At 35.8% G+C, this 14,549-nt stretch overlaps 3 protein-coding genes across 4 annotated transcripts in view; all 3 read left to right on the top strand.

Annotated features, from left to right (window-relative positions):
* LOC131016821 (putative late blight resistance protein homolog R1C-3) overlaps positions 1–14,549 on the top strand; it is a 629,159-nt gene that overhangs the window by 579,473 nt on the left and 35,137 nt on the right. The window lies entirely within an intron of this gene.
* Positions 3,277–12,171, top strand: LOC131016834 (putative late blight resistance protein homolog R1B-16). Of its 2 annotated transcripts, none has more exons than XM_057945603.1 (4): positions 3,277–3,802; positions 3,892–6,098; positions 6,384–6,460; positions 12,033–12,171. In XM_057945603.1, exons 1-2 carry the CDS (start codon positions 3,406–3,408, stop codon positions 6,042–6,044), a joined length of 2,550 nt encoding a protein of 849 aa, XP_057801586.1. In that variant the 5' UTR covers positions 3,277–3,405; the 3' UTR covers positions 6,045–6,098; positions 6,384–6,460; positions 12,033–12,171. The 2 variants fall into 2 exon arrangements, with proteins under 2 accessions (XP_057801586.1, XP_057801584.1); XM_057945601.1 differs by lacking the exon at positions 12,033–12,171 and adding an exon at positions 7,077–7,109 and having other exon boundaries at positions 3,317–3,802.
* On the top strand, positions 10,921–13,812 carry LOC131016924 (clavaminate synthase-like protein At3g21360). Its single transcript, XM_057945727.1, has 3 exons — positions 10,921–12,371; positions 12,449–12,690; positions 13,270–13,812. The coding sequence occupies exons 1-3, from the start codon at positions 12,000–12,002 to the stop codon at positions 13,613–13,615; spliced, it is 960 nt and encodes a 319-aa protein (XP_057801710.1). The 5' UTR covers positions 10,921–11,999; the 3' UTR covers positions 13,616–13,812.

Genomic DNA, 14,549 nt, shown 5'->3' on the forward strand with positions numbered 1-14,549 from the left:
TGAAGCGTTTTTGATATGATCTTTCAAACTTGACTCTGCCCTTCATGTCTGGTAAGAAATTTATAAAAGTTGAATGATTTGACACCATTTTTAGCGGGCATGCTTTATAGAAATAAGATTAGTATGCTAATTGCATCTTCCTCTCTTTTGAACATTTCTCTGTTGGTAGAATGTCAGTTGATTCTTGTCACTTTTTCTTTTCTTTTTCAGATGCACAGTATCGTTGGAGCTAGCTAGCTTATCAGATATTCGACTTATGAAAGAAGCAGAGAGTTAAGGTGAAATGGTTGGTGATGTTTGTTTAAGCATGAATAGTTGATAAACTCCTGCTTTTTTGCAAGCTAGCTAGTTTAAAATAAATCTGAATGCTATATACTGTGTTATCATGTATTTCTCAAAGTTGAATGTATGTGTGGATTGACATTCTTGTTTACATTATTTTACTTACAGAGTTATAGTTGTCATTGTGGCAAAGTAGGCCTCTCAACAATCAATTCGGATAATCTATTGCATTATAATGTGACATCTCTCCTATTAAATTTATAGATGATTGACATTTTAGGGTTTATTTAAGGAAAATATAAACCCTAACATTGGGCAATCTTGAACCCTTAAGATTGCCACATGTCGTTCATCTATATATGCAATAGATAATGCCACACAAATTTGCAATAGAAGATCTTAAATTCTCAATAATAAGCATAAGTCTATTCACTTTCCCCCTTGACTATTTTAATGAATTGAGTATGGGCTTCTTTGGCCCATAGTAATTGATTACGAGCCCAATTGGGTTTGGGCTTTTTATTTGCTCCAAAAGCTATTCTTTGTAAGTGCGGGGCTGAGCCCACTTAGGTTTGGGCATTACGTTTGCACCAAATTATACTTTTTAGTTTTTACAAGCTTTGCACTCTTTTTTGCTCTGTAATTTTTTTTTTGCTTTCAACTGTCTTCATCATATTATTCAACTGTGCACTTTTTTACTTGAGTTAGATGTAGGCATAGAAAGATTATTGCTTTGACAGATCAACTCATTCATCAATTTGATTTTCTAATATCTGAAGTAATAAATATTTGAGACTCAAGTAAGAGTGATAGGAGAAAGTGTTCAAAAACTTGAAAAACAGGAGGTATTTCATTGTAATGGATGATGTTTGGTGTACAGAGGCTTGGGATGATGTAAGAAATATACTTCCCGATGATGGTAATGGAAGACGAGTCATGTTAACGATAAGAGAAACTGACGTGGTTGATGTGGCTGGATTCGTCCCGAGTTGTTTTGCTTTGAATTTCAACCTAAGTTAGTTTTGTGGGATGATGACCAAGATAGCTGTGAAGATACTAGTAGCCGGAATTTGGTGTCAGTGGGAGGATCAAACTTACTAAATCCAAAGTGAAGTGTGGTGATATGTGCATAATCCACTTTGTAAAATGGATGATACGACCATCGATATCGAACCATGCTTGGTGAGGAATATTCCCTCCCTCAATCTGTAGGGATAATAGGTGATGGAGAGCATTGTTGACGCTTGCGTATCTCTCGTGATCACTAAGACGCCCTATCGTTCCACCTTTGAACATTTGCAAAATGAATTTGCCGAAATACGGTACCTCGTACGTATAAATTAATAGCATGGGTTACATAAATTAACGACGGTCTCTTCTACCTATAAGGTGTCTGGTGCAATATCAGAATACAAAGATTTAGCACCAACAAACCAAAAAAGAAGAAGAAATAAACATGAAAAACATAATCTAGTCACTATTCGATAGTGTACTCGATCAAGCAGTGACAATTCCCATCGAGTAGTGACACCATCGAGTAAACACAAAATCAAATTAAACATATTGCCAACTACTCACTATTCGATGGTGTACTCGATCGAGTAGTGACAGTCCCATCGAGTAGTGACACCATCGAGTAAACTCAAAATCAAATTAAACACATTGCCTAAGTCAATTGTGGGTATAGTTGTCTTTTAAACAAAAAATGGTTATATAACTAGTGTATTCGAAATTAGGACTATAAAACTTAAAGATTTATGCATTTTGGCTATAATAAGATTTTCCCTTGATAATATACTCCATCCGTCCCAATATTCAAGTCCCGTATTCCTTTTTGAGCCGTCCCATGTAACTAGTCCCCTTTCCTTTTTTAGCTATACTTAAGGATGGATTAATAACTTAATTACTCCCTACCCACCTCGATTCTGCCACTCTCTCTCTCTCTCTAAATCATCCCCCCTCTCTCCTCTTGTTCCATCGCCTCCAACAACTTCACCTTCCATCCGCCTTCTTCCACCGCCTCGCACCTCCGGCGCCTCGCGCCTTCGCCACCATCCTCACGCCTCTGCCACCATCCTCCCGCGCCGCCTCCAACGCCTTCGCTGCCTCGCGCCTCCGCGGGCTCCAACACCGCCTCTGCCGCAACAGCCGCTGCCCTTCGCCTCCTTCCACTGCCTGGCACCTTCGGCGCCTCGCGCCTTCGCCACCATCTTCTTGCGCCGCCTCCACCATCCTCCTGCTCCACTTCCAACGCCTCCGCCGCCTCGCACCTCCGCGGGCTCCAACGCCGCCTCTGCCCTCCGCCTCCGGCTCTCGCCCACCACCTCTTGCCGTCGGCCGCTGCAGAGAGGAAATTGAAAGGTTTCCATTTTTTGTTGTTTCGCCCAAAACGATTAGGGCTCGCCTCCACCCTTTCAATTATTTTTGTTGTTTTAATTTCAGAAATTGAAAGATTTCCATTTTTTGATTTATCTGTGGTGGTGTTTTGGTATTCCGGCTCAGAAATTGAAATTAAGGCCCAGTGTTTTGGCAGAAATTAGGGTTCGCCTCCGTTTTTTGATTTCCGTTCACTGTTCTGGCTGCTACGGTGGTCCGGTGGTGTGGTTCAGAAATTGTGGTGGTGCGGTGGTGCACAGGCGGTGGTGCGGCAGTGTATTAGAGCCTGAGACCCTTAATTAAAGTAACATTAACTTTTTTAAATATACCATTTAATTCTTAATTTTAGTCTCCTAAATACCCGTGCCCAAAAGAAAGGGGACTTGATTAACGGGAAGGAGGGAGTATATTAATAGAATATGAATTAAATAAAATTAGTTCATATTGTATAGTACTAACTTATTTCAGATGAGGAAATGAATTGATAGACATAAATGATTGAGGGCCCGCACAAAAACCTTTCCAAGGGCGACTTTGTCATTTCGTCCTCCACTTGCAAAAATAAAGTAGATAATCCATTGGCTTTATTGTAAAAGGACAACATATGGTTGGTCAATAATGAATAATGTATCTCTCTGTCTTCTAAACTAGCCCTGCTCTCTTCGCTCTCTTTCAGCCATTTTTCCAGCTTAGTTTATCTTTATCTGCAAAAATCTAGCAGCAAAAACTTAACTGTGATCACCAAAGATGGCTTATGCTGCTCTTCTTTCCCTTGGCCAAACCACTGAAAACATAATCTTGGATCAAGATAGATATTTCATTTCTCGTAATATAAAACAACAAATCCGATCTATCTATCAACCATTTATTTTCTTGAAAGAGTTTCTTGAAGATTTTCCCGAGAAAGCCAACATCTTGGATGGGCAAATCAGAGATTTAGCATATGAAGCAGAGCATATTATTGAGTCTTTCATATTGGTGGAAGCTCCATCACATTGGTGGAATGTTTTAGCTGCCAAATCAAAGCTAAAATGGCAAATAAGAAAGATAAGAAAAGAAGCAAAGTCAATCACAAGGGAGGTGATGATCATCAAGAATAACAGTACAGATGCAATGCAACTTGGTGCTTCTTCCTCTGCAGCAGGTGTATTTTATTTTTTATTTTTTGACAAAGAGAATTAATAATGGTTCCTCATTCCACTGTGATGACTAGGTTTTATTCTTCTGCAACAGGTTCACTAGCCAAGCCTGCTCCCATCATCAAGATTGACTATATGGTTGGTTTACATGAAGATCTACTAGCAATAAAATCTCGACTCTGTGGAGAATCGCCCAATTTACAAGTTATCCCAATCGTTGGAATGGGCGGTATAGGAAAAACTACTCTTGCAAAGTGTGTTTACGACGACCCACTAACAGTGCAGCGGTTCGATATTCGTGTTTGGGTCACAGTTTCACAGGACTACAATGCAGATGTAGTTTTATCAGCCCTCCTATCTTCCATGGAAGAGTTTGATAAAGATAGATCCGAGGAGAGCAATGAATCGTCTGGGGAAAAAGTGTTCAAGATCTTGAAAGGCAGGAGGTATCTCCTTGTAATGGATGATATCTGGAGCACAGACGCTTGGGATGATGTAAGAATTATACTTCCTAAAGATGGTAATGGAAGCCGAGTCATGTTAACGACAAGAGAAACTGATGTGGCTGCTTACGCTGATCATTTGAGCGGTCCTCACAATATGCGCTTTATGGATGAGGCACAAAGTTGGAATCTACTTCAACGGAAGGTGTTTGCACATCGAGATTGCCCTCCAGAGTTGGAGGACGTTGGAAAGGAGATCGCGAGAATCTGCAAAGGGCTGCCACTTACAATCGTGGTGGTTGCAGGGCTCCTATCCACGGTTAGCAACAATGTAGCTTCATGGAGGAAAATTGCACAAAATGTGAACTCAGTTACTAAAGGAGGACAATTTGAAAATATATTGTCTTTGAGTTACACTCACTTGCCTCATTATCTGAGGCCGTGTTTCTTGTACATGGGAATGTTTCCTGAGGATTGTGAGGTCCGTGTCTCAAAACTCATCAAATTATGGGTAGCTGAGGGATTCTTGAGACGTCTGAACAGATCTAAAACCTTAGAAGAAGAGGCGGAAGTGTTTTTGGAGGATCTTGTCAAGAGAAACCTTGTTTTGGTTACCAAGAGAAAGTGTGACGGCAGGATCAAAAGTTGCAGCCTCCATGATCTGATGCGGGATTTATGCATAAGAAAAGCCCATGAAGAGAAGTTTCTTGTGAACTTCAGCAGCGGGCTTTCAGTAAAGGGCAGAAAAAATCAGCGCCGTGTAAGTGTAATTACTCGTTCGGGTTTACCATATTTTCAGAAAATATATGGCTTAACCATTCATACGATTTTGTGCTTCCGTGGCATTTCTGTAGCAAACAAGTTGGAAGGTTTTAGATTGCTAAGGGTATTGGATGCAGGAGATGTTTATGTGCAATCACTACCAGATCAACTATTTGACCTATTTTATCTAGCATACCTTGCTGTCTACTATCGTGGATTGATACCTACAGCCATTTCAAAGCTTCGTAATCTTGAGACTTTAAGCCTTCACGCAAAGAATAATTGGAGGAAATTTAGATTATATTTAATCCTTTTGCCACAGGAGATTTGGAGGATGCCAAGATTGAGACATCTTGTCTTCTATGGCAGGTTACCAAATCCAGTAGGAATAACAGCTTCTAGTCTAGAAAACCTCCAAACACTCTCTATAGTGTCACATACCATGTGTAGGAAAAGGATCTTGAGAATGATCCCAAACCTAAAGAAATTGGAGATTGATTGCTCTGATGGCGAAATTTTCCTCAACAGTTTGGTGCATCTGCGTCAACTTGAAGATTTGAAGTTACGTTCATCTGTTAGAATTGTGTTTCACCAGAAGGATGACTTCACTTTTCCTAAGTCTCTGAGAAAGTTGACATTAAGCCGTGTGACTCTTCCTTGGGAGGATATGACTATTGTAGGCTCGTTGCCAAATCTTCGAGTGCTTAAACTGACTCATTGGGCTTGCAGAGGCAGCACATGGGAAACAAGCGATGGAGAGTTTCCTAAACTAGAAATTTTGGTTATAGAAAAGTCGTTTCTCGAGGATTGGATAACTGAAAGTAGCCACTTCCCAATGCTCAAAAGCATCGTGCTCGACGGCTGTTGGAAGCTCGCTGAAATACCAGAAGATATCGGGGAAATTCCAACACTCGAGCTGATTGAGGTGAAGGGGAAAGCGCGGACGTCACTTGTGGAGTCGGCCCAGAGGATTCTAGAGAAACAACAAGAGTGGGGAAATGATGCCCTTCAAGTTCAAGTTCGTCGCATGGCTCATCGATGATGTGCTCTTTCCATCCTTCTGTCGAAACAAAAGATTAATTTTGTTGCAGATCAGGTATTCGCACATCTCAAAATTTCTAAAGTTTTCAGTTCTTTGTTAAAATGTTTACATTGTGGGGGTGTTTGGTTTGGTGGATGTGATAGATAAAATTGATAAGATTGATAGAACTAGAGATGATTAAATAATACATCCAACTTTGAGATGATAAATAATTATTCAATTGGATGATGGGCCGAATTATGCAAACCAAACACTTGATTAAATTGAATTATTTTATCAATCAGGTCTTATCATTCAAAGCAAACATCTCATGTAAAGATTAATGTTTTTGTTCATCAGGAAATATGCAATCAAATGTCATCAACTAGGCCTCAGATTCTTTTATGACTCGTTAATCATGATACTCTTCTAATGAGGTAACTCCAAATTCCTTCTAACTAAATTCTTTTATATATAAATAACAGGCATAGGTATTATGTACCAAATTAAGAGGGTATTAAAAGAGAGAGAGAGAATCAATAATGATTCCTCATTTTCCTCGTTAGTGACTCAAACCCCTGACCTATTGGTTGGAGGGGAAGCGTCAAACTAAGGGGGTATGTTTCTAAGCTTATTTTAGAGAGATGCTTTAAGAGTTTAGAGAGATGACTTATTTCTTTTGGGCACGGGTATTTAGGATAATAAGATTGTAGTGTAAAAGTGTGTAAAGATGTGTGAGGCCACATTGTTTGTAGTGTAAAATCATTACTAAAATTAGAAACTGGCCATGAATAATGGGACAACCCAAAAATGAAAACTTCATTAATAATGGGATCAAGGGAGTAATATTTTAAGAGCTTATAAATTGTTAAAGTGTTTGGATAATTGAGTTAATTAATTGAAGAGATTATAGTGAGTTACATAGTAAAAATCCTAATTACAGAGTATAAATTGAAGAGAAATAAAATTACAAGGGCATATAGCGGACTCTGAGTGGTTGTAGCTTTTGAGTTTCTTATCCGTATTGTTTATCAAGTGTGTGTGTGTGTGCAGCCAATGGAATATGGAAAGAAGTGTCTTCGACCAGAGCTATTTTTCTGTATGCTTTGATTAGTGAAAATTAAATTTTTGCTCTGTTTTTATGTCGTGGATAGAGCCACTTTATGTTATTCTCTAGTTTCATTGCTTCCATGGTGTAAGAAGCTCAAGAAAATAATTTATAGCCCAAATCAAAGTAACAATTTTTTTTAGGAGAATGACAGTAAAATACAACTCAATTAGTAAAACACTTCATTAGGAATTCATATCATCACATGAGGAAATAGAGAATCATAATTAATCATCTTTTCTGTTCATTGTTCTTCATTTATCTCAAACCCTTCTAGTGGACGTCGCCAACCACCAAATAATTCCTGCGGAATTATCAAAATAAATTAGTATAATAGTAAGCAGGGTCGATTCCACATAGAGCAGTTAAAAATCATTCAAATCTCTAATTCTATAAAATTGATGATGCCATCACGCCTTAATTTTAAGATGAATTAATTAAAACTAGGAATGCAATAACTCAAATAAAAACTACTCTTGAAATAAATCAATTAAAAAGGTAATTCGGCTCAAATAAATCCACACTAATTTAATCTCTGATCATCGACGCAATAATTAATTAATCCCTATCAACCAACCAGTTATAGGATACCGTGAAACACAACAGACGTACCCCAATTCCTACTTACTGTGTCGATAAATAGTTGGAGACGCCAGACCTGCTTTTTTCCCTTATTAAAATATAACCTAACTGGAGACGCCAGACCTAGATTTAATAGTCTAACAGCATTACGATGAAGGAACCCAATTTATATCAATTATCCTAGAGACGCTAGTAATAATTAATATACCAATTAATTCCTACTACGAACATGGTAGTTTTATCACTAATCAGTCCTATTCCAACAATTACGGATTGACAGAAACTAATTGACTGTAATCCAATTAAACTTAAGTTGGCAAGACTTAAATAGAATCGAAATTATCTTTAAACCATAGGAATTAACCGGAATCAATAGGAATCAATTTTAAATCAATTAGGTCTCATAGATCATTAAATTAGAGTTTCATTATTCTTGCCGAATTAAAAGCTTAGCTACTCATACTTAAAATAAAAACAATCAAATAAATAAAAATAAACATGAAGAAATAATCGAACAAAAGCTATGAAATAAATTGCAAGAATTAAATTAACACTTGAACCAATTGGAAAGAACTCGTCTGCCTCCTTTGATTCCAATCCAGCCGCAATATTGAATGAAGAGAACAAGAAGAAAATCTAAAACTAAAACTAAGAGATTAATTGCTCAAGTACGTATGAATCAAATTGCATGGAAAAAAAAGTCAACTACTACTGCAACAATTCAAAAGTTACGGCTCAATGAAAAGTGTCTACACTAAACTAAAGCAAAAGTGTGTAAAGAAAATCTAAACAAAGTCAAACTAATAATACTTAGTCTAAAGTTGCGGCTAGGTCTAATGATATCAAAATAAAACAAGAATCCTCTCCTAATCAAATGCTACTATGCGGCCTTTATGGAAACAAAAATTAGGGAATTAAAATCCCCTTCAGCTACCGCCTCCCTTATCCCTACGGGCTTCGGCCCTAAATAAAAATCAAACCCAAAATACTTAAAAATATGAGTTTTGGACTTAATAAAATTTGGAACAATTATCTTCAATACTAATCTCTAAAATTCCTCCATCTTTTATGCAATTCTTTATAAATTCTCGAATTTCCACCATCTCTTCCATCTCCAAGCTCCATCTTCAATTCCTCGAATTCCTGCGCCAAAGCATTGCAAACTATGCAAAATCACATGAAACCAAGGCGAAACGCACACTAAGCTAAGTGGCTAAAATACACACATCACCTTCACTCTGATCACCATTCAATCAACTAGGTCACTCATACTATAAGGCTGCGTTATCTTTGGTTGTAAATTTATCATGAGAAAAATGAAGGATAAACAAAATTTCACCCTTTAAATTCTTCATTTCTTTTCCCACATTTCCTACTTGACCATTACTCATTCCTCATTTACACTACAAATGAGGGATAATATTATCACACCATTTTTGGAGGGATAATATTATCCATCATTTGTAGTGTAAATGAGGAATGGGTAAGGGTCAAGTAGGAAATGTGGGAAAAGAAATGAACAATTTAAAGGGTGAAATTTTGTTTATCCTTCATTTTCCCATGATAAATTCACAACCAAAGAGAACGCAGAGTAAAAAGTTATTCATGCAAATCCCAAAATAATGATATCCTAACTATCACGCACAGCCAAATCTATCATTTAAACTATTTTTTGTTCCAACTTTTGAAGATTGAGACAGGCAAACCAAATTAAGATAACTAAACAAGCATAAGATGATCAATCTCAATACTCGTTATTTATTCTGCCAACATATGAAGCCAAACACTAACTTGAACCAAACCTAGCAAATAGGTGGTGACAACTGTTTTAAGTAATAAAGTCAGTAAATATGAAGCAGAAATCTTTCAGGCTTTAGGTTCATAGGATGCACGAAGCTCTAACCTGCGTAGGAAGTACTGGTGTGCATTCGGTTATATGGTTTGGTTTTTGTTAAAACCAAAAACCAAACCAAATCATATTTTGTTTGGTTTTGAAAAAAAAATCGAACCGAACCGAATTAACCGAAATTTTTATACTTAAAACCAAACCGAACCAAAAAAACCGAATTTTTTTTAAAAAACAAACAGAAAATTTCGAAAAAAATCGAAAAAGCTATAAAATTAAAAAAAAATATATTAGAAGTTAGATTTTATAAAATTATTATTAAAATATTATATATATAAAATATATATATTATAAATATAATTCGGTTTTTCGGTTTTGTTCGGTTTTAAAAAATCCAAACCGAACCGAAAAACCGAAATTCTATGAAAAAAAAAACCGAATCGAAAAACCGAAATAACCAAACTATATTTTAAAATTTTGATTTGGATCAGTTCGGTTATTCGGTTTCGGATTTTTTGCTCACCTTGAGTAGGAAGTCGATTAATTCATCTACCTTCCCAAACATTCTTCTTCCTTTAACATTGTGGCAATTCCTCGAATAGCCTCAGTGCACTCACAGCCTTGGGCCCTCTCTCTGGCATAATTCCATGGGCATAATTAGCCAAAATGGGCTTTGTTTAATATCACCCATGCTAGAGCAAAAGTTGGGCCCAGCCCATGTCGCGGCTTAAAGTTATAAACTCATGCTATCTAAATTTGTTCAAAAGTGAATAAGGAAGATCTTTTATTGAGCTGGCCCAATAGGCCTTACGTTGAGCTGGCCCATTTATATTGACCCAATAGATCAGAATCGTATATGTTGATTTATTATATTTAAATATTAATTAGAAATTTGCTCCATTTAATTCTATAATTATAGTAAAACCTCTTTAATATAAATATGATATTTATTATATTTAAATATTAATTAGCAATTTGATCTTTTTGATTCTGTAACTATATAAAAACCTTTTTAAAATAATACTCAAATAAATTAACAAACTCTATAACGTAATAGATTAATAAAATTATTTAATTATGTTTTACTTAAAAAAATAAAATTATTTTAAAACTTCTTTTTTATATTATAAATAAAGTATATTAAATATACAATTTAATATTAGAATAATAGTCTACTACATTTTCTTAATAATCATTTTTTTTTGAATCACTTAATAATCATTTTTTTGTCATTCATGAACCCACCATTTTTTAATCTGTGAGCCCCTTTCTATAGTTAACTCTTTTTTTTTTCTTTTTTCTTTTTTTTTTTAATTATGAGACTCTTTATCCACTTACTCAATAAACAATTAAAATCGTACAACTCTCCCTTAAAACTTATTTTCACGGAGGGATGGAGTATTTATGTTATTGAAGAAATGTCTATAACTATATTGCAGAAGATTTCAAACAATATAAAATTCAAAGCGATGTGTATAACTACTTAGTAGAATAATTATCCTATTGAAAAAGCCAAAATAATCGTCAACCCAGCTCTTTATTTATTACTATTATACTATCTCCCTCCGTCCCATAATAAGTGTTCTAGTTCTTTTTGAAGTGTCCGGTAACAAATGTCCAAGTTCTAAAGTAAGAAGGTGGACCCACCATCTTTAATTTTACATTTTTACCTTTAATCATCACCACTTTAATTCTACTCATCTCACAAAATAAAAGTGATCGAGCTCCAACATTTTTTATTTTTTTTACTCTTTAATCATACTCGCCTAAATTCTCATGTCGAAACAAATTAGGACACTTGTTATGGAAATGAGGGAGTAATATTTACGTAGCATATTAGAGAACATTTAATTCAAGAATATAGAATAGAGATATATCGTCTCTCTCTAGAAATTTTTTATACAATTCATGTCAGAAACTTAGATGAAGGAGTTGGGATATCTCGAGTTGCTTTAAGGTAGAAGAAGGTAGATATATACAATGATACATATATAGGTGTATGTGAGGCTTTTTCTTAGATAAAGCAGTTTGGGATATCGTAAATAATTTTCGCAATTAAAGATTTGCACATTTTTCAGTGATCACGACATTTTTATTTTATTTTTAAAATGAATGACTAATATATATTTATAATCTATTTATCAAAAGTGGTCAAAAATAAATATTAAATTGGCAGAGTCAAAGATTTAAACCATGGATTACACTTGGACAAAGGTAAGCAAACAAAGCCAAAAGCTAGCGAATGCCAACACACATTTGTAGGAAACGACAGTCGACAAAGTCAAGAAAGCATATAAATTGATGCCGATCATCAACTGATTCCATTGTTTAAGTGCTATGCAACAGCATCTTCCCAAATTCATATAAATATTGCTGCAAGTAAAATCAAATTGTGCATCCATAATTTTAAGCATATTTTTGTACAATCTACGTTTACTACATGCTGATGGAGATGAGCTGCAAATACTTCAAGGTAGGAAGGTGCGAAGGGCAGAAGGTGGTGGACGGCAAAGCTGTCCCGCTAGTGCTGCAGCCCCCGGAGGGCGGCGGAGGCGAGGTGGAGGGGCTGCTGTGGGCCATAAGGGAGAACAAGGAGTGGTTCGAGAAGACGATAGTGAAAAACAGTGCCGTCCTCCTCCGAGGCTTCCACGTCAAGAATGCCCAAGAGTTCAACGACATAGTCGAGGCCTTCGGGTGGGAGGACATACGGTACGTGGGGCCCGCCCCGCGCACGCATGTCTACAAGAGGATCTGGACGGCCAACGAAGGCCCCCTGTCGGAGTTCATATACTACCACCATGAGATGGTCTTGGTGAGTTTCATTGCACGAGTTCAATTAATGGATCTTTTTTTTTTTTTAGGGTTTCACACTGGTTTTATTTTAATCAGATAAAAGAATTCCCAGAGAAGGTAATTCTCTTCTGTGAAGTACCTCCACCGGAAGGAGGAGAAACTCCGATCGTGCCTAGCTTCCGTGTAACGGAGAGGATGTCGGAAGAGTACCCGGAGATGGAGAGGAAAGGACTGCGATACACCTTCACGGCCCTAAGCAAAAACGATACATCTTCCATGAGAGGTCGAGGTTGGGAAGATGCATTCGGGACTTCAGATCGCGTAGAAGCAGAGAAGAGGTAAACAATTTCGAGTTCTTTCTAGTCATATTGGTCTCCACTTAGGGAGCGTTTACTTTGCATAATTGATCAAATGCATGATTGAGTATTTTTATATATCCTAGAGAATAGGATTACTTCAATCCCAGCTATGAAATGAGATAGGAATCAAGTAAAATTAGCTTAAATGATATAAATAATTAAAGATCTTGTGATATCTCAAAATTTTAATCCATCAAAGTAAACAAGGGATCATCGATCGTTACTATTTGTTACTCCCTCTGTCTCACCTTCATAGTCCCTTATTCCTTTTTTAGATGTCCCACAATATAGTCCACTTTCTAAATTAAATTAGCATTAAATTTCCTTTTTTACAAAAGTAACATTATTTAAATATTGTCAAACATAGAATAAATAAGGGCAAAATTGAATAATTACATATATTTTGTATTTTCCAAATACTATTTGAATTTCCAAGCACTATTTATTACAGTTTCTTAATATGTGTGAAAAAATGAAGTGGACTATGGAGGTGGGACGAAGGGAGTACTATTTTTATCTATGAAAAGACTAATCCTCCAAAGTAAATGTCGTGTGCAGGGGTAAGGCATTAGGAATGGAGATGGAATGGCTGGCAGAGGGCGGGGTGAAGACGATACTAGGTCCCAGACCATTGACAAGGGTGTTCGAGGGAAGAAAAGGAAGGAGGATGTGGTTCAACACCGTCGTTGGAATGCACGGTAGCGAGCTCAGCTCCGCCACCATGGCCGACGCAAGTGAAATACCGGACGAGGTGGTGAAGAGATGCCAAGAGATCATCGAAGAAGAGAGCATCCAATTCAAGTGGCAAAAGGGCGACGTTTTGTTCCTCGATAACTTAGCTTTACTTCATGGTAGAAGGCCTTCCCTCCCACCAAGAAAAGTGTTGGTTGCTACATGCAAATAAACCATCACTATCAACACTGATTTCACAAAATATTGAATTATGACCATTTTACAACAACTCGAGTATACATAATTCAAGGAAATATGCATAGAAGCTATATTGCTTCGTAAAAGGTGTTAGAACTTAGCACTATCGAATCAGAGTATGTATCAAACATTAGAGTTACAACATTGAGTAAAGCGAGAGTGTCTTCTCCTTCGAGCAGATGACAAAAATCAACAAGATAATCCGAGCTAATTGTTAAAACAGAACCATTACTTTCAATGTTTTCAAAGAATTATATGTTACGTAATTTGAAAATGAGGATTATATGTTACAGAATTTGAAAACGAGGACTATAGCTTCCATTTTTTAACACATCCAAATGAGGACTATTAACTTCCATTTTTTAACACATCAAAATAAAATAAAATAAATATACGCAATAATTAAAATTGATATTATGAAAAGACAAAAAAAAGGGTAAAAAATAAAATAAAAATGAAAAAGAGTAGAAAAATAGATTTATTGAAAAAAAGATGAGAGATGAGATATTTTCTTTTAAAACTTTAAATCTTTAAATAAATATAAGTTTTACATTATAAATCAAATATTTATATAAAATATATAAAATATTTTATAATTAGTTGATTTTCATAATCTTAGAAAGAAATAAAACACAAAATAAGAAGATAATGAAAAAGGAAATAAAAAGCAAAAAAATATAGTTTCTACAAAACATTCAATTTTATTATAATTTTAAAATTGCCACTCAATTTTGAAATCTTGGCTTTTTAATATAACTAGCATTTGCACTACATGCAATGCACGAAAAATGTTTTTTTAGTTTTATAAAATTGATACTAACTCAATTATCATATTTATAAATATAATTAAAAATTAAAAAAATCTATAATAATTTTAACTGAATATATTTGAGTTGATTATTGAAAAA

The sequence above is a fragment of the Salvia miltiorrhiza genome, chromosome 3 (genome assembly GCF_028751815.1).
Source record: "Salvia miltiorrhiza cultivar Shanhuang (shh) chromosome 3, IMPLAD_Smil_shh, whole genome shotgun sequence".
Classification (NCBI taxonomy): Eukaryota; Viridiplantae; Streptophyta; class Magnoliopsida; order Lamiales; family Lamiaceae; genus Salvia; species Salvia miltiorrhiza.

Coding starts and splice junctions, on each gene's coding strand:
- LOC131016834 (XM_057945603.1), top strand. CDS start 3,406: ATGGCTTATGCTGCTCTTCTTTCCCTTGGCCAAACCACTGAAAACATA. Junction 3,803..3,891: donor TGCTTCTTCCTCTGCAGCAG/GTGTATTTTATT, acceptor CTTCTGCAACAG/GTTCACTAGCCAAGCCTGCT.
- LOC131016924 (XM_057945727.1), top strand. CDS start 12,000: ATGCTGATGGAGATGAGCTGCAAATACTTCAAGGTAGGAAGGTGCGAA. Junction 12,372..12,448: donor ACCACCATGAGATGGTCTTG/GTGAGTTTCATT, acceptor TATTTTAATCAG/ATAAAAGAATTCCCAGAGAA. Junction 12,691..13,269: donor CGCGTAGAAGCAGAGAAGAG/GTAAACAATTTC, acceptor TGTCGTGTGCAG/GGGTAAGGCATTAGGAATGG.